The sequence below is a fragment of the Neltuma alba genome, unplaced genomic scaffold, assembly GCF_004799145.2.
Source record: "Neltuma alba isolate B1F8T4 unplaced genomic scaffold, ASM479914v2 tig00011216_pilon, whole genome shotgun sequence".
In the NCBI taxonomy this organism is placed as follows: Eukaryota; Viridiplantae; Streptophyta; class Magnoliopsida; order Fabales; family Fabaceae; genus Neltuma; species Neltuma alba.
Genome location: NW_021635940.1, coordinates 45,282 through 68,813, shown reverse-complemented (window position 1 = coordinate 68,813; position 23,532 = coordinate 45,282). Strand labels below are relative to the sequence as shown.

The 23,532-nt window shown below is 34.5% G+C and overlaps 5 protein-coding genes across 8 annotated transcripts; 3 read left to right on the top strand and 2 right to left on the bottom strand.

The window, feature by feature from the left end:
- Positions 1–101: 101 nt before the first annotated feature.
- LOC114762484 (rac-like GTP-binding protein RAC2) lies at positions 102–14,298 on the bottom strand. Its single transcript, XM_028951976.1, has 8 exons — positions 14,289–14,298; positions 1,650–1,844; positions 1,438–1,525; positions 1,220–1,329; positions 1,059–1,122; positions 892–956; positions 755–820; positions 102–441 (listed from the first exon to the last, which is right to left on the bottom strand). The coding sequence occupies exons 2-8, from the start codon at positions 1,746–1,748 to the stop codon at positions 343–345; spliced, it is 591 nt and encodes a 196-aa protein (XP_028807809.1). The 5' UTR covers positions 1,749–1,844; positions 14,289–14,298; the 3' UTR covers positions 102–342.
- On the top strand, positions 6,392–8,418 carry LOC114762487 (LOB domain-containing protein 2). The gene is made up of 2 exons (XM_028951979.1): positions 6,392–7,028; positions 8,402–8,418. Exons 1-2 carry the CDS (start codon positions 6,392–6,394, stop codon positions 8,416–8,418), a joined length of 654 nt encoding a protein of 217 aa, XP_028807812.1.
- LOC114762483 (pentatricopeptide repeat-containing protein At1g06270) lies at positions 9,631–11,890 on the top strand. Of its 3 annotated transcripts, none has more exons than XM_028951974.1 (3): positions 9,631–9,809; positions 9,918–10,019; positions 10,560–11,890. In XM_028951974.1, the coding sequence occupies exons 2-3, from the start codon at positions 10,003–10,005 to the stop codon at positions 11,629–11,631; spliced, it is 1,089 nt and encodes a 362-aa protein (XP_028807807.1). In that variant the 5' UTR covers positions 9,631–9,809; positions 9,918–10,002; the 3' UTR covers positions 11,632–11,890. The 3 variants fall into 3 exon arrangements, with proteins under 3 accessions (XP_028807807.1, XP_028807808.1, XP_028807806.1); XM_028951975.1 differs by having other exon boundaries at positions 9,641–9,805; XM_028951973.1 differs by having other exon boundaries at positions 9,641–9,809; positions 9,903–10,019.
- Positions 13,173–15,624, top strand: LOC114762486 (basic leucine zipper 61-like). Its single transcript, XM_028951978.1, has 4 exons — positions 13,173–13,786; positions 13,941–14,031; positions 14,140–14,266; positions 14,948–15,624. Exons 1-4 carry the CDS (start codon positions 13,173–13,175, stop codon positions 15,115–15,117), a joined length of 1,002 nt encoding a protein of 333 aa, XP_028807811.1. The 3' UTR covers positions 15,118–15,624.
- A 2,471-nt stretch (positions 15,625–18,095) lies between these two features.
- On the bottom strand, positions 18,096–21,531 carry LOC114762488 (uncharacterized). 2 transcript variants are annotated; one of them, XM_028951981.1, is made up of 2 exons: positions 18,388–21,531; positions 18,096–18,357 (listed from the first exon to the last, which is right to left on the bottom strand). In XM_028951981.1, the coding sequence occupies exons 1-2, from the start codon at positions 21,431–21,433 to the stop codon at positions 18,332–18,334; spliced, it is 3,072 nt and encodes a 1,023-aa protein (XP_028807814.1). In that variant the 5' UTR covers positions 21,434–21,531; the 3' UTR covers positions 18,096–18,331. The 2 variants fall into 2 exon arrangements, with proteins under 2 accessions (XP_028807814.1, XP_028807813.1); XM_028951980.1 differs by having other exon boundaries at positions 18,096–21,531.
- Positions 21,532–23,532: the final 2,001 nt, after the last annotated feature.

Here is a 23,532-nt window from a genome sequence, read left to right as displayed (position 1 = left end):
AACGGAGAAAAAAAATGATCAAAAGAAAGGATCAACGTTTTATTTTATTGAAGCATCTGCTAATAAAGCTATATGCAGCTTGGTGAGAAGAAATGAAGATGTTGAGGCAACACAAAGAGATGACTAATGCTATATTAACTTTCCTTATCACAAGTCTTATTTTGAATTGAATACATTCTACTTGTATCAAACAGATACATCTTAACATCATTTAGACCCACATCAAATATACGATAGGAGAAGATAGGAGAGTAGTTTGCAGCACATATGTTCAAAAGGAAAACTTGGGAAGAAGGAGGTTGTAAAAGGTACAGGACGAGAGTTGCACATGAACATTAATTATCAGAGGAATGCACATGTTCTGCTCTTCTTTCGCTTTTTCTTTGGCTTAGGTGGCTGCAAAACAACCTTGATCGCAGCATCAAATACAGCCTTCACATTCTGTAAAATCGCAGCAAACATATAAATTAGGGTAAGTTTTAAATCTCAGTTTCCTGCTTCAGTACCTGCTCAGAGGATAGAAGACAAACGGTACACACATGAATTTAGAAAACTGATCTTGGGTCTTCTAGCATCAACAACTGAGAGCAGAAGCTTTATATATATGCGATAAAGAGATGTTTAAATTGGAACCTTTTACTTTACAACATTTCATCTGCTTTTAGTGGCTCAATTTTCTCAGGAGAGACTTCAGCTACTAGCTTGTACGTGTTTTAAAAAAGCTTGTCAAGGTGTAAGAAAAAGATATCCAAACCTGCTGAGTCTTTGAGCTGCATTCTATGTAAACAGCAGCACCAATTGCCTTCTTCAGTTCTTCTCCCTGCCCAAGATTTATCATCAGTCTTAGGTGTCAAATAGGAAAAGGAGCTGAGAAATGTGTATGTGACTTGCCTGGGCAGTAGTTATAGGTGCAGCACCAGGATGATCGATCAAATATTGCCTGTCATCTCGCAAATCTGCAGCCAACCGCTTTCATTCTTAACTATTGTATGAAACTCAGATGGACTTGTAACTTCAATGAGACTGAATTATAAGTAGTTTACAGCTTTAGATGATACCAAGTTTGGTTCCCACAAGCACAACAGGCACAGTTGGAGCATAATGTCTTAGCTCAGGAATCCACTGTATACGAAATACTTGGTGTCAGATTCAGTATCATATCAATATTTTCAGCAAGATTTTCTGTTTGTGTAACAGGTTTGGTGATTTGAAGGAGAACCTTTTTAGCGATATTTTCATAGCTGGCTTTGCTGATGAGGGAAAAGGCAAGTAAGAACACATCTGCTCCTCTGTAGCTCAAAGGCCTTAGCCTGTTATAATCCTCCTGTCCTAAATCCATCAAGCTACAATTACTACATGAAATTAAGGAATTTTGATTTCAAGAAGATCTAGTTCTGGTGACAGAAACCTAAGAATCCCCTTAAAATAAGAACTTACCAGCAGTGTCCCATAATCCTAGGTTAACAGTGCTACCGTCAACCACCACATTGGCGCTGAAGTTGTCAAAAACCGTAGGCACATAATCCTAAATTTTTGTTTCCCGCAGAAGAGATCAAATTAATTTCCCTCTTTGATCAATCCAAACAGATTCTTAATTCACAAGTTCAAACATATATGCAAACAATCAATCAAATATCTTGTGGGCATACCGTGGGGAAGGTATTGCTGGTGTAAGATATAAGCATACAGGTCTTTCCCACAGCTCCATCACCTACTGTAACACACTTGATGAACCTTGCAGTGCTCATCTTCTTGAAGATCCTTCTCTTTTGCCCTCAATTCTCAGAAAACCTCATCATTTTGCTGCTGTTTCCATCACCGAGATCTTCTGGGTTGCTTTAAGTCTGAGAAAAAATTGAAACTTGAACCATAAACTGAAAAGAGAGAAGAGATGGAGGAGGAAAGGAGGAGTGAGTTTTGAATTTGAATAGAAATGGAGGGGAAGGAGGGTGGCATTTAATAATAAGAGGAGACCATGAGCACCAACTTTAGTGTGGTGTGGTTTCCTCTTTACAATTATTAATAATATTATTATTGCATTTGGATTTCTGTTTCTTTAAGGGGAAGGACAGAGCTTTAGACCAGTAAAGGAAGCGTTTGGTGATGCAGTGAGTGGTGTTAGTTGATTAAGTATTGTACAAGGGAGAGAGATAGTGAATATGAATTATTAGTATTTGGAATATCAACATTTCTTTATGCCTTCCAGGGAGCAATTAGTGCTACAAACCATGAGCATGAAATCCAATAGTTACTCAAGAGGACAAAAAATGGTTTAAATACTATTTTTTCCAATCTAGTTTTTCAATGGATTCTTTTTTTATTTATTATTATGATAGATATAAGTATAATTTGACATTATAAAACAAGAAGAAAGTGATAACAAGAGAATAAACAGTCCATAATGGCCTGTATTAATTTGTTTCTTCTCTTTATGTTTAAGCACATGACTGTAAATTATTTTTTCACAAAAAAATCGAAAATAAAATAAATGATATTGTGTTATCAAAAAACACATTAATGATATGTTGAAAATGGAGGTGTTCTTTATTACCCAACTGAAGCATGAAATCAAGTAGCACTATCAGGATACAGTGACTCAACTCCAAGTGGGTGAATGAATTTGACACATTACTCATGGGAATTATCTGTTTTCCACTAAGCAGGATTAATTATCCACTTCTCTAAATTGTTGGGTAGTTGGTGTTGTTGAAGATCCATTATATAATTGCATGTTTCTTCAATGAAACCTAATTACTCTTTCTATATTCAAAATAGATCGTTTGGTTAATTAAATAAAGTATCAGTAAGTAGATCAAGAGAAAGAAACTTAATTATCCCCTTAAACAAAAGCTAAGGTTTTGTTTTGGAAAAAAAAAAGTCAATATATATCAACGAGACCTCTTAGTCAACAACATATCTAATGACTTAGTTGTTGACAGAGCATAATAGCGTCGTATGATTCATGTAGCTGACCCAATTTAGTGTGATAAGACTTGTTGTTGTTGTTGTTGTATCCTGGTGGGATTTTTTAGTCTTAGACGACGTGCGCGTGTAGGAAGCACAGATTAAAAGAAGGGAAAAGTTAGCTGAAACATGTTGAGAGCGTAATTATGAGAGGGAGGGAATTATCTTAGGCCAGACAAAACCTCCAATAACCATGGCTTTAATAATGATTATTCCATCTTTCTTATCCCACAAAATAGATATATAAATAATAATGATTATTCCATCACATTCACAGTGTCTAGTCGAAGTGTCGAACTATGTTTCCCCAACCTCATCCTTTTCTTTTAATTTATTCTTTCTTTAATTAACACAAAATTACAATCATCAATCTGCTTTTACTTCAAGACTCAAATCATGTCCCAACTGAAAATTATTGTTGCTATCTGTAAAGCACTCCATTCTTTCCACCATATCGTTTTTGTGGGTATAGACATTGTGTGTGTGTGTGTACAAAGAGAGATCGTTAATTGTTATGCAAAAAAAAAAAAAAAAAACAGGGATAGTTAATTTCACAATTAACTTTTACCATTTGCCAACAAAAGTTTGATGTAATAGAAGGGATCATTACTCCCTCACAATGTGATAATATGGCAAATCACGATTTGAGTATTTATTAAAAATGTACTCACAGTTAGTATTAGACAGTACTTCAAATAAAATTCTCTTTAAAATAAGAATATCTGCGACTAACACTTTAGCCGATTGATAAACATGGCACTGTAACACTAACAAGCTTATAATGTTAGTTTGTTCACAATATTAGAAGATACTACTAAAAAAAGTTTGACTCTAAAAAAAAAAAAAGTCCCTATGACGCGACAAATTAAAGTTGCAATTTCTATTGAAAAAGATATGCATATTTAATATGCTTGACAATATCTTAAATAAGATATATTTTGCTTTATTACATTACTAAACATTTACCTGAAAATAATTTATAAATTTTTTTCACATAGTTGGTTTATTTGCATCTAACTCGTTCGCAGAGTACCGCAATTATCAAATAAGAATTAAAATTCATAAAAGCTATAATACATGTATAAATTTTATTCTCTTTTAGATAATTATGAACTATATTTTATATATTCAAGCTATTAATGTAATGATAAAAATTAAAAACCGCACAAACAAATTGGATATTTGATTATTATGCTGACTTGGTGTGATTTGAAGTAATTAACTTTTGTAGTTAATGCTGCTTTCGGTGGATGTCATTCAATTAGTCAAGTAATCCTTCTTATTTATTAACTGGCCTCATGTCAAGAACATGCTTTGATGATTAGTTTCAAGAGATCATCATAACAAAGGACATAAATATAAACTAGTACTAATAAAAAAAAATTTATTCAGCCACAATTAAAACTTTAATCGTGTGGTGTTTGATCCATCCATGTATACATAATGAGATTATTAATTCCTTATAAAAAAAATATTGTTAGATTAATTTTATAGTTCTTTTTTGGGTACAACTGGTTTCCACTTAATCCTCAAACCCAAATCAGAACACCTTAATTAGGTTGGAAATTATACTAAACATTGTAAAATAAAGAGTTGTTGTTATAGAAATGTGGTAATAATTACCAGTACGCGCCCAATAATTAATCATATTCCTCACTCTAAATTTATCACTAGTTGCCAATATTTATCTTCTTTTTTTGTCCCAATCTATCTATTTCTCATGCCATTATTTGCCATTAAGGCAATTTTCAAAAGTCCTAGATTTTCAGGGACGCATTTTTTAAATACGAAAGAATTTAAGTATAAAATGTCAACAAAAAACTTATGAACGAGATTAATTAATTAATTAGTATGTTAATATTGTGATGGATCATATGAACTACCTAATAAAAGCCAGACCCCAAGAGAACAAGATAGTGATCTTTTCGTGGAATTTATAAACAAAGAGTAACCTATGGGGCCAAACCAATCTTATTTATACAAACATAACTTTTCTTCCATTCTCATGAAGTTTAAATCCTGATTATTTCCATCGCAAGGTTTGTATTTTGAACTCTCCCTCTCTCTCTCCCTGTGATCATTTGCTTCTTAATCATTAATTATGTGGTCATTTTTCATATGATTCTGCTGTTTAATTCTTAAGCTCGATCCATTCCATTGTAGGCAAATTGCTTCAATTCTTTTTTTTTCCCCCTTTCTTTGCTCCCTTCAGTAATGTGATTTCTTTATGAATTTGAATGCTAAAAGTTTATATATTCTTCAACAGTCTTCTTTCTATATAATTGATTGGATGCTTGAAATTTTATGGAATGACAAATATGTAGTTTAATTTGAGGTGATATATTATGGATTACAAAAAAACGTATAATTAATTAATAAAAAAACTATACTAGCCGGTTTCTTTCATTTTGTTCTTCTTTTTTTTTCCTACAACAGTTTTAAAACTTGCAATTAGTTGGCGATTCCTTGTTCTCAATTTCAAGAGAATATAAATCTCCGACATGATTTTGAATTTGAAAGTTGAGATTTAAAGTGAGCATAAAATACTGATTATATTTATTTACTACTTAATTAAAAGAGATATTATGAATATTTTGCAAAAGATCGATAACGCATCATGATAAATTCAGTACAATATTTAAATGTTAAATTCACAGTACAACAGGATCGAAGACTGGGATTCAGTAATTTCTTTGATAACATAGAGTGCTTTATGTCTTCTTAGAGTTAAAAAGCGTTCTTTAATTGAGTTCTATGGTCGACCGAGAATGTCCATGCCAAAAAAAAAAAAAAAACAACTATTACACACGCACACCAAAATAATGAAATATAGAATGTTAGAAAGATAAAATATGCATAGCCATTTTTAAGAGATCATCTGAAACTATGTAGTCATTTTTAAAAAATAATTAAGATTATATGTTAGGAAAGCATGTGGGGTTTTTTTCCCTTGACTACTGGGTGTATTTAATAAATAATTGCATAGTATACATAAGAGTGAAAACAGACCTCCCGAGAGAAAAAAGAAGATTTCATACACACACATAAATATACATTATATATATTATTCATAATAGGCATGAACATCTTCCTAAATGGAGAAAGGTTTAGCGTTCGATCCCAAGTAAAATTTGTGTGGTGCGTCTTTGTATGTGCATGTGACCAGCTGTCCCAAGGATTATATACATATATATATATATATATAAAGAAAATTAATCGATAGGTTCCTATAAGTTTCACTTGATTTTATATGACTTTATAATCTTACACAAATCTATCTATATTTCCACAATAAATCTCAATTGGATTGATTTATATCATATCACATATTTATATGTTTTGTGGTACTGTGGATTTGAAAGTTATATATATATATATATATATATATATATGTATTGCCATTATTGATGTTGTTGACATATCACATATGAGCAGATCAGATATATCAATTGCAATGCAAGGGAATAAGAATGAGACACATGCAGCATGTGCAGCATGCAAGCACCAGAGAAAGAAGTGCAGTATGCACTGCGCGTTGGCACCTTATTTTCCAGCAAACAGAAACAGAGAATTCCAAGCAGTCCACAAAGTGTTCGGAGTGAGCAACATCACCAAGTTAGTGAAATACGTGAAAGAAGAGCATCGAAGAAAGGTGGTGGAGTCACTGATATGGGAAGCTTTCTGCAGACAACAAGATCCAATTCTGGGTTCTTACGGACAGTACAAGAAGGTTTATGATCAGTACACCAAACTGCTGCAACAGTTCCATCATCATCATCACAATAATATTACTAATGTGCCAAAAGATCACCTTCATCATCAGTTACCATCTTCTCATAATCATCAGAGTCAGAATCATCAGGTGATGATTAATAATAATGGAGAGAGATCATCGGTGGAGGATGGGTTAGAGTTCATTCATCATCAGGATTATTCTCATAAGAACAACATGATTCTGGATTCTGCTTTGTATGGATTAGACTTTTCACAGTTCGATGGTTTCAAGTCTGAAGTTGTCCTCAATCAGTTCCAACAACACCATCCGCCTTACTATTGTTCGTCAGGTAACCATCCATATGAATATCTTTTCTTTTTCACACACATATATGTATAACTAAATTAGTTAAAATCATTTTCACCAAAAAAAAAAAATTAGTTAAAATCAACTTGATTAGGTATCTATGAATCTATTAACTTTGAGTTTATAAAATCTAGAAGAAACTATAAATATAAGACCATATTTGACTTTTATTTTAGTTCTAAATATAAGACCCCAATCCACTTTGTCTCTCATATTTACTTAATTTTTTCCAAGATAGTCCTTCTCATAATTATAGTTCTAGTTAATACACTTGACTAGTAAGGATATTTTAGGAAAGACAACACTTATTTAGGACAAATAACTAAGTCAACTTACTTCCTTAATTTTCTCAAATTATTCAACTGGCTCTCATAATTAGTACCGGAGGTAGTATGTACGTATATTGATCATCTTATTTAAGAGGACGACAAATTAAACGGACCACCATATTAGTACAAACAAAATTGAAGTTGACGTGTACATGTGTTGGCTTATTTAGCGCAGGTCATCAAAACGATGCATTTATTTTAAATGTTATTAACTTGTCTAATTTTGAAATTTAAATATTCGTTTACAAGTTATAGGTAATCCATCATATATATACTTTGTCTAACGCAGCATAAAATACATTTTAAAATATAAATTTTCTAACAAGTCATATTATTTACAATTTATAAATACTACTGCAATTCGTTTACCATGTCTTATGTGATATATTGAAATGCTTGTCAGCAATTTTTTGAAATATTACAGCGTATATTAACATCTATATGTGTGTGTGTATTTGTAATTCAACTACTATATATATATATATATATATATTTTTGGGTACAATTCAACTGCTATATATTTACTTAGTACGATTCGCACATGGTGAATGAATTTGAAAATTTTCATTGCAAAAATAATATTCCTTGTTTTACTTTAATCTAGTTTAATGGTTCCTTTTTAATCAATAATGATGCCAATTAACTTAGTTTGAAATATGTGTTTTCCAAAAATTTTATGTGGATTTGTGATCGAGGAGATAATTATCCTATTTATAGCTTACGCGCACTGCCATACATGCAACACATTTTATATGTTATTTTTATTAATAATTTGATAATAATGGTTTCCAATATACAGTGAATTAATAGTCACTTGGTGATCGAGTTTTCACATAGCAACAGAAATCATATGTAAACCTTTTTTTAAAAACAAAAAAATAAAACGCAAAGAAAGTATTAGATGACGAACGATATACTGAATATGTTATGATAAAATTGTTGGTTTCTTGCTTGTGACATTTTTTTTTCTAATCTTATATCCTAACTCTATTTTTGTTCTTATTATGATTTTAATTTTACTGTGTAGGTCAGCAGTTCAAATAAATGTATACCAATTTGAAGGCCATAACGCAATCTAGTGTCTTATTCCATTCAGCAACACAAATGAAAGAACGTGCTCAACTTTGCCAAATTCTTTCACACTCCATAGGTGTTATATTCATAATTTTATGTTTAACTAATGATTTCCAGTTTCTGCTACCTCTACAATATTGCTGTTGAAGGCAAAATATCAATGTGTACATCTCAATTTGATAATTATCATCGTTTCATATACATCTTAATTTTAATATCGATGTGAAGTAATATTTGGCAGAATCTTAATGTGTGGCAACCAATTTAATTAATTTTTTAATATTTTTAAATTAGTTATCTAACTTTTATATTAAAAAGAGGTAGAATATACTTTTGGTTGGAAAAGAATCTTAGAAGGTATTTAAATGGAATCAAAACCATGGTTTTAAAAGTACTTTTACGGTATATGAAGAAAATGTTTGGGTGGAAACAAACTATGATTTTAAAAGTATTTTTATAATATATAAAGTAAATATGTAGAGGAGTTTATCTCGATTTACGAAAAAATTTTTGGAATTACCCAAACATCTCTTAAATAAATATATAGAGAAATTTATCTCGATTTGAAAAAAAGTGCCTTCTACTGCCCAAACACCCCCTCAATGTTAATGATGATGGCCAATAACGCTAAAGCAACCCCACGCCAATATGGTACTAAACCTTTTATCATGAAGATGATTATGACCTAATGCCTACCACTAGCTTAGAGCTATCGCTGTTTTCCCCCACGTTAACATGTCACGTCCAAAGTCCATGGCCATAAATTATGTCATGGGCAATCTTAACAAGTTTTTGGTGGCAGATATAATCCAAAATTAAACATCATTGAGAGAGAAGAAATCTATATATTTACATCTATTATAAAAATTTTAACAAGTTATGCTGAGTTATATGAATAATAATCCTTTTTGTTTCTCATATTCTTATCCATAAGTCATTACTATGAAGTCTATAAAAATTAATTTTTTTAATATTATCCTTAATAGGGGATATTGTTGAGTAATTACATGAAAAAAGAGGGATTTGAGAAATAAGAAGACGCCATATAAACGTAAAAATATTTTGAGGGAGCTATCCCTGCCCAGTTGAGCCAATAAATAAAATAAATAAATTCGCAAAATAATGCCTTTCAGATTGAGCCCAAAAACTCCGGCTATTGAGAGGGGAAAAAAAAGGGAAAAGACAGATTCATCCCAGTAAAATCTGGGCTGATGATTGTCTTGGGTCCGTGGAAGTGAACGGACAGAGTCGACGGATGGAAGCATCCGGCTGACGGAGATAAACCAAGGGGAGGAACAGTAGCAGAGCTGATCCGATAGACTGCGTCTGCAAAGCTTGACGTCTCTATATCTCTATAGTTGGTGACTGAGCCTGATTCCCTTTCCTTCGTTTTTCTTCTTTCTTTCAATCTTACGCCACTTAACAATTCCCTCCATTTTGATTGATGCTATCAGATGTCCTCTTTGCAGATGATCTCTTTATCATTTATGTACACAAAACTCTGAAGTGGGGGAGGAGAGTGGAGCATGATGTTGACCGAAACTGAGGAGTCATATGACTTGCTTTACTAGGTAGTTTTCTCCTCCATTCCCTTGGGTAGAATTTCCATACATATAGTTAAGATTACTGCTTTTTATTTCCCCCTTCTTCCATCACTTTTTGTGAGTTTGAAACAGGGGATTGAATGTGATTTTTTATTGGTGAATTTGTTGCTTTGATGACCTTTTGTACCTTGATTCATGCTTGCATGTTAGTTTGGGAAAAGGCTTGAGTACGAGGATGCCTACTTCATGATAGATGTTACAAAGTGTACACCAAGTGTTTGATGAAATGCTTGAAAGAAAAGGAGAGCCATAATTGAAATATATATCCAGCCGTTAAAATTACGACCTTAATTTGACTTTGATTTGTATGGCTTGGAACTTCGTTATTGGCATGCAAATATAAGAGAGATGTTCATTAAGCTTTATTAGGATTACCAGATGAGAGTCAAGCTGTATTGTCTCTTTTTGCATGCCATATTTATCCATTCCGTCTGCTCTCTTCTGCATATCGGCCGACACAAGTATTTCTCTGACAACACTGAAAATTTTATCTTTGTTATGGCACAGGCTGCTTCAGTACTTTGTTAGTCTATCAGGGATGGTGATTGGAACAACTAGGCACTATAAACTTTTTTTTCATTTCAGTCCTCTTATAAAGCAACGTCATTACATTCACTCAGCTTTATCATCACAAAAGCTTGAGCAGGTTGTTAGAGCTGAAGTAGAAGCCAAAAACTATGAGAAAATTCCCGACCTTCTCATTTCCTCGGAGTCCTGTCCAAGTCCAAGTCCAAATCCAAATCCTTTTTCTTTCTTCTCTTCATTTCCCCAAAACTTGAGAGTGCAAATTATTGATGAAATGTTGCAATCATTCATACCTCTTAGACCTCGCTCTAAGCCTCAGATAGCCTATTCATATCTTCTTTCCTATACCCTTGAAAGCTCTGATCCCTTCCCTCTTGCTCTTGCCATTATACAACGGACTCTTCGTTCTGGTTGCATTCCTGTTCCTCAAACCCATCTTCTCCTCACATCTGCTTGGTTGAACAAACGACAGCAAAGTCATTCCGTTTCTAGCATTTTACTTGAGATGCAGTCAATCAGATATGAACCCGACTGCAATACTTGTAATTATCTACTATCATCACTATGTGCTGTTGATCAGTGGATGGAGGCAGTTAAAGTTCTGAAAGGCATGAGTGGAGCAGGATGCTTTCCTGATCAAGAGAGTTATGCCATTGTGATTAGAGCAACGTGCAGAGTAAGAAGGACTACTGAGGCACTGGATCTGATGAAGCAAATGGTGGGTAGATGCAGGTTGAGCCCAGGACAGGGAGCACTGATGAAATTGTTGGCAGCATTACGGGCAAATAGGGAAATATGGAAAGCAGTTGAGATGATTGAGTTCCTGGAGAATGAGGGTTACACTGTCGGATTTGAGATCTACGAGATGGTGATCGAAGGGTGCTTGGAGAAAGCCGAGTACCTTTTGGCTGGAAAGGTTGCAATGAGGATGACAGAAAGAGGTTTCATACCATATATCAAGGTCAGGCATAAGATAATTGAAGGCTTGGCTAGTGCTGGTGAGTGGAAGATAGCTTGTGCTGTGAGGCAAAGATTTGCATCACTTGGATCTTAGCAGCCAAATTGCTAATGAAGTAGGCTACACTGACATATTATTGCCTAAGAGGGTACGTATATGTTACAGAGACTGCGGCATCTACACTTCTATTCTCATTTTTTCCCCCAGTTGAAGACACCTTTTGTAAGATAATCATACACTTTTATGTAGAGAAGCGGTACAATACTGAGATTTTGTAAAATATGTTGGGGACTGAAAGTCTTAAAAGCGGAAATAGAGTGAGGATAGTACATCGCACATTTGGGTAGGATTTAAACTCTGAGAATGACTCAATAAGTGTGAACAAAATAGGTCAGATTCAGCCAGATTAACCTAAGGCTTGCTTATTTGTGATCGTTGGTGGAGTAAGCATCTTTGAAACAAAGCACATTCCAAATTTTTATCCACCAGACAAGTTAATGAACATAGCATAAGGCATGGCTTTAAATCTTGAAGCTCAAATCTGGCAGTAATACGACATGTTTTCATAAGAACATGCAGTCGTTGTTGGAATGTTGAGAAATTCGGATTGGAACCAATTAATGCACTTGGGGGAAAAAACGTTTTCGTTAACTTACAAGATCAGTCAATTTGTGAAATTAGCCAAAATTGGCTTGAATTATTCCTTTCCTTCCATCACGAAGGGTGATGTTGTCAGTTAAAGTGAAAATGAAAAGTTTGGATATTAAATATTGAAATGATAAAGAAATATTAACAAAATTTAATTATTTAATTAATAATTCTATGGTGAAACATTTGAGAAGTTATTTTTAAATTGAAAAGTAAAAAATATCATTTAAAATTTAATAAAATTGAGTGAATTTTCTTAATTCTTACATTATATTACTTTACTATTTAATGTTAGAATAACGAATAACGTTAACCAAGTACTTTGACTCTGAAGAGAGATTTTCTTAGTAGATAAACTATGATGAAAAAAATATGATTTCTCTACATGTATTTTTCTGACAATAAAAACCTACATATATTTTATTTCTCTCATTTTTTTCCTTTTCTTTTTATTTTCTGCACAACTTCGCACATAATTCTTTGAACTATGCTCTCTTTCAACTTTTTTATTACTTTCTATATTTAGTTTTTTTTTAAGTTATCAAAACTAGTCAGGTTGTTTTATGGAAAAATGAAAGTTCAACGAAATTCAATCGTTTTTTGTATAGACTATTTTTGTGAATTAATTCTAACAATATTTTATCCCACCCATGGTAGTTTTGACTTTTGCGGACATGGCTATATTAAGAAATAAAAATTAAAAAGAATAAAAAGAGGTCATGGAGAAGAAAGGATTATCAGTTCGTTTTCAGTTTCTCCTCCTTCTCGCGATGATCTCGGGGCCTCCTCCTTCCCCTAGCATTCCTTTTTAATTCCGAGGGGATATTTTTCCAATGCGTCGTTCATAGTTTTGGATAAACATTTTTCATTTCTCTTCCATCGTTCATGCTCAAACGCATATAGGAACATAGCTATCTTTCAGGGTTCTGTTGGATTTTGCAGACTTTGTGTTTGTGTTAGCGTCTTGGAAGGAGAGGAACAGTGTTTCCATGGCACAATTACCTCCCAAGATCCCAAACACGACGCTATGTTGGTCTGACCTCTCTGATTCTTCCCCACCGAACATGCCTTACGTGGCAAGTTTCTCACCCGATGTTGCCGCCGCCGCAACTCGGGACCCACTTTGGGCGGATGAATTCCACGACTTCTCGTCGGAGAGACGCCAGGCCCATCGCCGGTCGGTGAGCGATTCCATTGGCTTCTTCGAGGCTCCCATGTTGCTGGAGGATTGTCATGTTAATTCTAGGAATGCCCGGCCCAGGCTTGAGGCTGAGCACGAGTTTGACAGGTTTGGTGATGAGAAATTCATGTCCCCGTTCAATGATGACTTATCTGGGGCTGCCATGCCTCTAACCTTTTCCTCTTCAAAATCTTCAAGCCCATCTGATCACAACAGCATTAATGATGAGAAAGAAATCACGAACCAAGTCCAACAACAACAAAACCTGCACAAGCAGAACGAAGAAGATCAGCCGAAGCAATTGAAAAGTGAATCCCATGAGGTTCAAAACCATATAAGCAAACAGCAGGAAACACAACCTTCAAATAATAAATTAGCAACTCCTTCCTCTGACAAGATCACTGATCCTAAGAGGGTCAAAAGGTAATTAATCATGCATTTATAATAGACACTGATATGCCGTTTTGAATGATTTTGCCATCATTTCAATCAATGGGAAGCGGTGTTTTGCATCATTATTTGCGCATTATTTCAGATTGCATGTCTCATCCGCCCCCTAATTTTGGTTTTGCATCAGAATCTTGGCAAATAGGCAATCTGCACAAAGATCACGAGTGAGAAAGCTGCAATATATAATCGAGCTAGAGCGTAGTGTAACTTCATTACAGGTACAATTAATTGCGACGTCTTAAATTTTAGTTATTTTTATACGGCATGGTTTGATATTTAATAGTATATAGTGGTCTTGACTTCTCTCGTTCTGTCAAAAATTGAAGGCCGAAGTATCAGTGCTGTCTCCAAGGGTTGCATTTTTAGATCAGCAACGCTTGCTTCTAAATGTTGACAATGGTGCTCTTAAGCAACGATTAGCTGCCCTCGCTCAGGACAAGATCTTTAAAGATGGTATTTCTTTTGACTCTCCGACTTTACTTTTTCTTATTGAATTATCAAATGGCTAAGTAATGAACTACTTATTCAGTTAAGAGCTAGAGTTTCTTGTATTTTATATAGCTAACCAATAACCATGCTCTTTAGAATGAAGCTGAAAGGATTATGCATGTATGAATGAATCTAAATGTTTTTGTCCTTCTTTAATGTGCGAGGATAAGTAAAAGATTCTGTACTGTTTAGGGAGGCACAGTGCTGTTACATTCATCAGAACAGGACAAAGCTGAAATGGCAGAAGGAAAATAATAGAATGAACCGATAATTCATTGTACAACAAGCTCCCTGGAGTTAGATTGAATTTGTAACCTGTAGAAATGATCAATTATAACGATTTTTTTTTTTTTTGGGAAGAAATCATAAAATAGCCAAACTGAAACGAAACATATTCCTATTTTTAATGTCTTTTTATCACAGGAGTTGCATATATAATATCAACCCTTTAAAAAAAGGAATCAACCCGGCTGTAAACATGGACAGGCTTGTACATCATTCAATTAAAATAAAAAGAAGTGCATATTTTAGCTCCCTTCTGCATAGTATATTCTTGTTACAAAAAACTTGATAACCAAATCTCATCCAAGTTGAAATTGCTCAGCCAAACAGTTTCCTACGTTCTAATGATGTATATGCATGCAGCTCTTCAAGATGCACTTAAGAGGGAGATAGAGAGGCTTAGGCAAGTGTATCACCAACAAAACCACAAGAAATTGGAATATGTTGCAGGTTCAGTATCCCCCTCACCAAATCCACAATGTCATGGTCTGGCTGAAAAGGAACAGCTTCTCAACGAGCTTCTCAACGTTTAAATATTCTCACCACAGCAATGCACTAATGACCACGTAGCGGCGATACTGGTATTCTCGTTATTGTGTATAAGAAACTTCCTAGTCTTGGATCAGAAGGGTGAAAGGAATCAGGAGAGGAAGAAGAAGAATGGGAAGCGATAAATTCTTAGTTACATATTGAGTCTACTAACCAACAGTACAACGAACTAATAGAAAGCTATTATTCCTCACGATAGGTGGCTGTGTAGTATAGGAGAATTTTGCATTCATCAAAAGGAGGGAAGAGAAGGAGAAGAAGCCATGAATATTCTCTTTTGTCACTCTCTTCTGTTGCCATGTTAATGTTTGTTTGGGATCACATTAGGGCGGGGTCAAAACCACACTTTGGCAAAAGCAATCCAAAGGATGCTTCTACCAAAACCACGTTTGAGCTCCTACTTACATGATTCCAAAGATGCCAACAGGATTTCAAAGTAGCAAGGCCATTGTTAGTACTCTTCTGCTGCTATGAAACAGAGCAGTCATGTGATTTGTTTACTTTAGAGAATGGGACCCCTCGCCACAAGTTGGAAGAAACAGGTGTGTTTACTTACGAATGCAAAGGAGGAGTATATGTAATCAATTCTCTTTGTATGTAACCGCTAGGCTTGGATGTAATCACCTTTATTTGACATACTGATTAAGAAAACATGAGAAAGTGTATATAATCAATTCTCTGTGTGTATATAAAAATGATTGTCCTTTCTTATGACCAAGGGTTGAGAGGTTTCTTTAATTGTTATGATTGAATTGGGTATGATCGCTGTGAACTTTTAAAATAAAATGTCAAAGATCCTTTTTTTTTTTTAATAAATGAAGACCACAATCAGATGTTCTTCATGAATCATTATTCTCTACTGCCCTAACTTTTTCAATATGCCAATTGACTTTTGAAAGTCATGCAGAGTTTTGAGCTTCGATTAAGAGTTTACTAGGATTAGATGAGTGCAAAAGTTTTTCAGTAGTAATTAATTATCTACTCTTTAATCCATATTGACATCTCAATAACCACGTATCATAATGCGTACTAATTTATTTTTGTGATTCAATTAGTTTTTAAAGTTGTTTTGCTATTATTTGTTCATATCATGATATCTCCGTACTCGATTTTAACTAATATAATCACATAAAGGTTAGGCTAAATAATTAATAATTCCATTTATGGTAAGCATGCTATATATATATATATATATATATATATATATATCAAACAAATTGACAGTTATCAAGTCTATTGTCAGGGTAAGTAAATATCTTATAGAAGAAGATTGTAATATATTTTTTTATTTCTAAAAAAATCTATTGAGTAATTTGAAATAATATGCGATTTCACTATCTTAGTGGCAACGTATTTTAGATGGCATCCAAAAAAAAAAAAAGATAGCAAGGCACTTTGAATTCTGTTCAAGCAGAATTTCAGCGATTCTGCATGGTCCCTTTTAACATCAGCATATCTTTAGGAAAAATACCGTGATGTTACAATAAAAGATCAAAGAATATAATTAATAAAATATTCCAAAAATAAGTGAGCATTATGAATTTTGCTGTCATTTCATGTATAAAAATTTGTCATTACAAATAAAACTTTTTAATAATTACACTTTTATTAATTATATTCTTATTCATGTATAAAAATTTGCCATGAAACTTTTTAACAATTATATTCTTTCTTTAAAAGGAACAAAATGATTTAAATTTCTATTAAATTATAAGCACTATTCAAAAATTAAGGAATTGAAATTAAAATTTGAAGAACCAAAAACCAAAATAAGAACCTTTTTCCTAAAAATGCAATTTAGTTATGTTCATTGGTTTTATATCAAACGAACTGTGAAATGTCTCGTGCATGCATCGCAAACAGATAGGCACCACCAGATTACCCACTTGAGATAGAGAAAGAAGGCACGATGTTATAAACATTGGAAGGCAAAATCGATGAATATATTTCGAGAAAGCAACTTCATTCAAATTCCTCACGACTACTGATAAGTGAACTAGCACAGTAGAATCAACATGCATTTTAAACTTTACTGCACAATGAACGGAGCTACATGCGCACACAAACAGGGACACATGTAGGGGCTACGTTCGAGTCCAAAATCACATAATTCTTAATCACTGGGGAATGATCATAATATCACATGATCACAAGGAAGAAGTAACTTGTTAAGTTTCCCCTTTACCTCTGGTAAATATAAATCATGGTAAAATTATTTAGAATGGTAACTCCTAGTTGGTATTAGCACATCAACATGCTTTTGATCACTATTTATGGATATGATTCCAATTTTGCTGTATTGCATCTGATTAATGAAGGCTATCATCAACTTCTGTTAGATGATCTTAAAGAATAAAATTCAAGACGGAGAAATTCACACATAATCAAGCCTTACAAAATTTGAACTTGTATAATATCAATTTTCAAGAAGGAGAACTTCAGGCATAACCAAGCCTTGCAAGAATTAGAACTTGTATGCTATCAGTTGCCTCTAATACAATTATTTCAAGAATTTACAAAACAAAACCAAAAAGGAAAAAGAAAAGAAACAGTTGATGTGAAGTTTAAACTCTCAGAATTTAGCAATTTGCAGAGACACCAGGTCAAAATTCTGCCGGTTAAAACTTAAAAAATAAGGAAAGCGTGATCAGTTGATGACAAATGCCATGCAAAGCCTGACGCAGGCAGCATTCCTAGAAATCCAACCCAATCCATACTGCTGATCTTATGAAGTAAAGTGCATAATAAATAACCAAGGGAAATCAGAAGAATAAAGTAAAAAACATCCGACTCATAATGATGCTGATCCGTACTTGAAATAGTATACGTAAGTCTGCTAAATTGAAGTTCCCAAAATGAAACGAGGGAAAGACCATTGCAACAACATGCAATCTGAAACTGCGCTGGAGGAACCTCTAGCGCAGCCTCGCAGATGAAATAAACAAATTTAGATAACACAAAATGAATAATAATTGAAGATATTGAACCATATGCATATATGATAAACATTGCGCATAAATGAACAATCAGAAATTGCCAAAGCTTGTAATCTGGGTCACAAAATCACATGTAAGAAAATTCTGCAGTTTATAGATCCAGCTTAAATAGTAAACTTTGTACACTATGAACAAAGGGACGTTCATTGAACTTTAAACATGAGTTGCTTCTATATGACATGAACGGAAAGGTTAAACCCACCTAAGCTGTTTGTTCTTCACTCGGAGGACATTCTGGAGGATCTTCTTCACTCGGAGGACATTCTGGAGGATCTTCTTCACTCGGAGGACATTCCGGAGGATCTGAAACCTTGCATTTTGCATTCAAATCTTTTACTTGATCTTCAATAACCAGCAACCTATTACCCAGCAACTCAATTCCATTCAGATGATCTTCAAGTTTAGTAATCCAGCCTCCTTCAAAATCTTTCAATTTCTTTTCAATCATCAATCGCTTCATCCTTTGTTCTTCTTCTTGCTTCAGACGTTCCTTTTCCAGTTCCATCACACTCAGAACAAGACCCCCAGACCCAGGTACATCCTTGTAAAGGGGTTCATCAGCTTGTGGACATCGAGCTCTATATTCAGCAAAAGCCTTCTGTGTTTCCTTTAAGGCCTTTCTGTAACCATCCAAGAGGTTTGACATCATATAAAGTTCCTTCTCTAGCCGATATACCTCCATCTGCCTCTTCTGACTCTCATCCATATTTGCTTTGTGCAAATTATCAATCATGCTATTCCGCTTCTGCAGCTCATTCAGCAAGAGTTGTTGATTCATGTTTAAATCTTCACAAGACTGTTCTTTCGCTCCATACATCATTCTAGCTTTGCCCATCCAATGTTCTATTTGCTCCATGCACATCTCAAAGTCAACTGGTTTAGCATTCCATGGGCTGTCACTTCTAAGCCGCTTGTTGGTACCATTTAGAGAATGATGAGAGTTATTATTATCCTGGCCAATATCTCTTTTGTGACCATTATTAAAAAGGGATGTCCCAGAAAGCATTTGACCGTCTTCTCTAGAAGTAAGAAAATCTCCAATAGAATTATCACGAAGTTCAATGCCAGAATTAAAAGGCATTTGTCCTGCTTCCATTGCATGCATGAGACTCCCTGAAGACATTCCCTCCAAAGATATACACTTAGATGGTAGATGGTACCCTCCCTCGTGTTCATCTTCTTCAACCTCCTCTTCCTCCTCCTCCTCCTCCTCTCCCTCATCTTCTCCCCCATCTGGACCTTCTCCCTCTTCCTTCACATCACTGAAACTACATTGCCGCAGAAAGGGCTCACCCACATTATTCTTCCTATCCAAAAGCCACTGTCCAGGTTCCTCTTCCTTAAGCTCCTCGATATCCATGACAATTGAATTGTCCTTCCTATCCAAAAGCCATTGTCTAGGTTCTTTTTCCTTAAACTCCTCAACATTCATGATGTGTTCACCTACATCCTGCTCCTTTTCTACTTCAACCTTTTCAACATTGTCTTGCCCAAGACTCAGTTCAATGTTGTGTTCCTCCAACTCTTGGGCTCGTTGTCCACAGTTAACTCCACCCATTCTGAAATCACTATCATCAACCCCGCCCATTTTCAAATCACCACTCCCATCATCAGCTCCACCCATTTTCAAATCACCACTCCCATCATCAGCTCCTCCCATTTTTGAATCCCCACTCCCATCACCAGCTCTGCCCATTTTTGAATCCCCACTCCCATCACCAGCTCCGCCCATTTTTGAATCCCCACTCCCATCATCAGCTCCACACATTTTTGAATCACCCATCCCATCATCAGCTCCGCCCATTTTTGAATCACCGCTCCCATCCTCAGCTCCGCCCATTTTTGAATCACCACTCCCATCCTCAGCTCCGCCCATTTTCAAATCACTGCCCCCGTCCTCAGCTCTGTCCATTTTCAAATCACCGCACCCATCCTCAGCTCTGCCCATTTTCAAATCACCGCGCCCATCCTCAGCTCCGCCCATTTTCAAATCATCACTGCCATCCTCAGCTCCGCCCATTTTTGTGTGACCACCCCCATCCTCAGCTCCACCCATTTTTGAATCACCATCTCCATCCTCAGCCCTGCCCAATTTCAGATCACCACCACCATCATTGACTCCACCCGATTTTAGATCACCGCCACCATCCTCGACCCCACCCAATTTTGCATAACCACCACCATCCTCTACTCCACCTGATTTTGGATCACCGCCACCATCCTCAGCTCCACCCAATTTCAAATCACCACTCCCATCCTCAACTCCACTCATTTTCAGATCACCACCCCCGTCATCATCTTCTTCCTCTTCCTCTTCCTCGTCCTTCACCCCAATCACCACCTTAGGCTCTTCTCTTAGAAACTCCTCCCGCTGTACCTTAATTAACTGCTGCAAATGTGATGCATAGTAACAATTTACCAACTGTGGGTTTTTCAATTCTTTTTCAACCATCTGCCATATCAATCCCGCCCAATCAACCTTCTCCAAGTGCCCCTCCTTGATCATCTTAGTAAAAGTCAAAACCTCAGTAGGCATAATATAGGCATCCTCATGCAAAAGCATCCAATTTGACACGACTTCTTCAATAAACGATATAGATTCTGCCAAGTCTAGCGTCTCCAAAACATCATCTGTAACAACAGGCTTCTTCACTGGCAACCTCAAAGCACGGCCCAAGTCAGCCCGGTTCACCATAATCCTCATCCCATTCACATAACTGGAACGCGAAGGCGGGGTATAACCGGCAATCAGTTGCGCGACAAGATCGCTCCGAATATTTCTATCGAACTCAATATGAACGAAATCCCACAGCCCAAGTCGCCGCAAGAGCGTCTCATGGCTCGTAAAGTCGAGAGTTTTTACCGGTACAAACGGTATGGGTTTTAGAGTTTCAACGAGTACCTGAAACTTCTCCCGGGACTTCTTTTCCTGAGCAGTCCGCTTGTGCCCCATTCTCTTCCGCTTCGGGCCTCGACGAGCAGATGTTTCAGAGACAGAGACGCTGGTATCAGCATGCCGGGGAGAGAGAACCGAAGTGGCATCTACGTCGTCCCCGTTTTGAGTATCGGTCTGGACTTCCACGAGAGAATCCCGTGGGTTTTCAGATTCTTGAGCAACTTCTTCAGGATTACTCGCATCCTGCTGGGTAAGATTTTCAGGATCTTGATCATCCACAATTAGGGTTTTGGAAGATTGAGAATCAAAATGCATGTTTTGTTGGTCTTCGCATTGTTGATGCCCCACCAAGCTTGGATTTTGGGAGGGCAGCGCATCGTCAGCAATCTGAGGATTTGGACTGCTCATTGTATATCAGTGAAGGCAGAAGAGTGGGCTACTTCAGACTCCAAAACGTCCAAATGAGTTTAGGGTCCGATGCGAGCGAAGACACCGGTGAGCTCAAAATATTGATCGGAGAAGAAATAAGACCCGAAAGTCAATTTTACCCTTGTGACTGGGACCAACTATTGTTCGTTGGTTTTTACCTGCCCAAAAAGCCGAAGCATTGCACTTTACAGTTTGCACTCCCTTTCTTTTGCCATTTCTAGTTTACGCCCCCGTTAAAAGTAAATACAAAAATTAAATGTCTCTTAAATCCCTCAAGTTTATTACTCCCTCTTTTCTTATTATAAATTTCAAATAACTAATTTATAAATAATAAATTATTAATTAAAATTAATTTAAAATAATAAATATGTTAGAAATATAGTTTTATTTTTAAATATGTCATTATAATAATAAAAAAATAATGAAAAAGAATGTTTAAAAAATATAATAAAAAAGAGTATGATAAATAAGACAGAATAAATAATTAAAGATAAAATTTTAAAAAAAATTTTAAATCTTAAGGCAAATCTCAAATTGAAACTTATAAAATAAATATAATTTTATTTAAATTTGAAACTTATAAATAGAATCGAAGGAATATATATCACACATATCCATCTATTTAATCTTTAAGATTTGAGTACAATTCTTTGAATATATGATGCTCCACTGGTTCTATTTATAAGGCAAAAATAAGTTTTTTTTGTCCTATTTATAAGTCACTTCATTAAATTTTTAGTATGAATGTAATATTTTGTTCCTTATTTATTATAGTACAGATAGTTATATTTTTTAAAGGTGTATGTACTAAATACGAATAAAGTTGAAAAGTTGTTATATTTTAATGGAAAGTCAATGCAATTTAATTTTTTGGGCATGTGTGCAACATACTAGAAGTACCTTATAAATAGGACCAAAGAAGTATCTAATACTACCTCCAGTCCTATATATAAACTTCAAATTTAGATAGAGGTGTGGTCTATTTTATAGGTTTTAATTTGGGTTTGTCTTAATATTTAATACACTTTTTCTAATGTTACCTCTAATTATTTCTCTCTTATCACATTTTCCCACATATTTTTTCCATTTTTTTTAATTTCTTACTTATTATAAGGGCATATTTAAAAACAAAAATATATTTCTAACATATCTACTGTTTTAACTAATTTTAACTACTTGTTCATTATTCGTGAATTAATTATTTGAAGCTCGTAATAAGGACCAGAGGGAGTAATTTCAAATACATATACTACCTCCGAACTAATTATAAGAGCTAGCTGACTAATTTAAGGAGATTAAGAAAATAAGTTAAGTTAGTTATTTGTAATAAATAGGTATTGTCTTTCCAAAAATATTCTTGCTAAGCAAAGGTGTTGATGAGAACTATCATTATTAGAAATATTATCTTGGAAAAAAATGCATGAGTATTAGAGACAAAATGGATTGGGATCTTATATTTAAAATCAAAATAAAAATCAAATGAGATCATATATTAAGAACCGGATGTAGTGTGATATAACTATTAATTTGAGAATAACAATTAGTTATAAATGGCAAGCACGGCATCAAATAAGGTATAATATTGTAGGTGAAATTTTAGGGATTGAATTAATAAAAATTAAATTTCAGAGATCAAATTAACAAGTAAGACAAACTTTACAACCAAAAGTTTCATTATCCCAAAATTAAATTAAAAGCCTTAAAAACAAAAACTATTTAATATTTACTCTGATTTTAATTTACATTTTTTAATTAAATAAAATAAAGCATAGACAAAGTTATTCAAATTTAATATTTAAAATAATTTTTATCAATTCAAGTAATATTAATTAGTTGATGGTAGAGTATAGTTTCCCTAACATTGGATAAATAAAATATATTGACAAAAATACTCATGAGATAGACAAGTAAAAAATATTAACTGTCGCTTTCTTACAGAATTGTCATGCTTTCATGACTTTAATTTTTAAAAATTCGAAATACGTAAAAGTCCAGATATTCTCAATCAAAGGGTGAAAAGTCATTTGCTTTGGTTAAAAACAGGGCATGATTTTTTTCAGACACATCTAAATAGATAT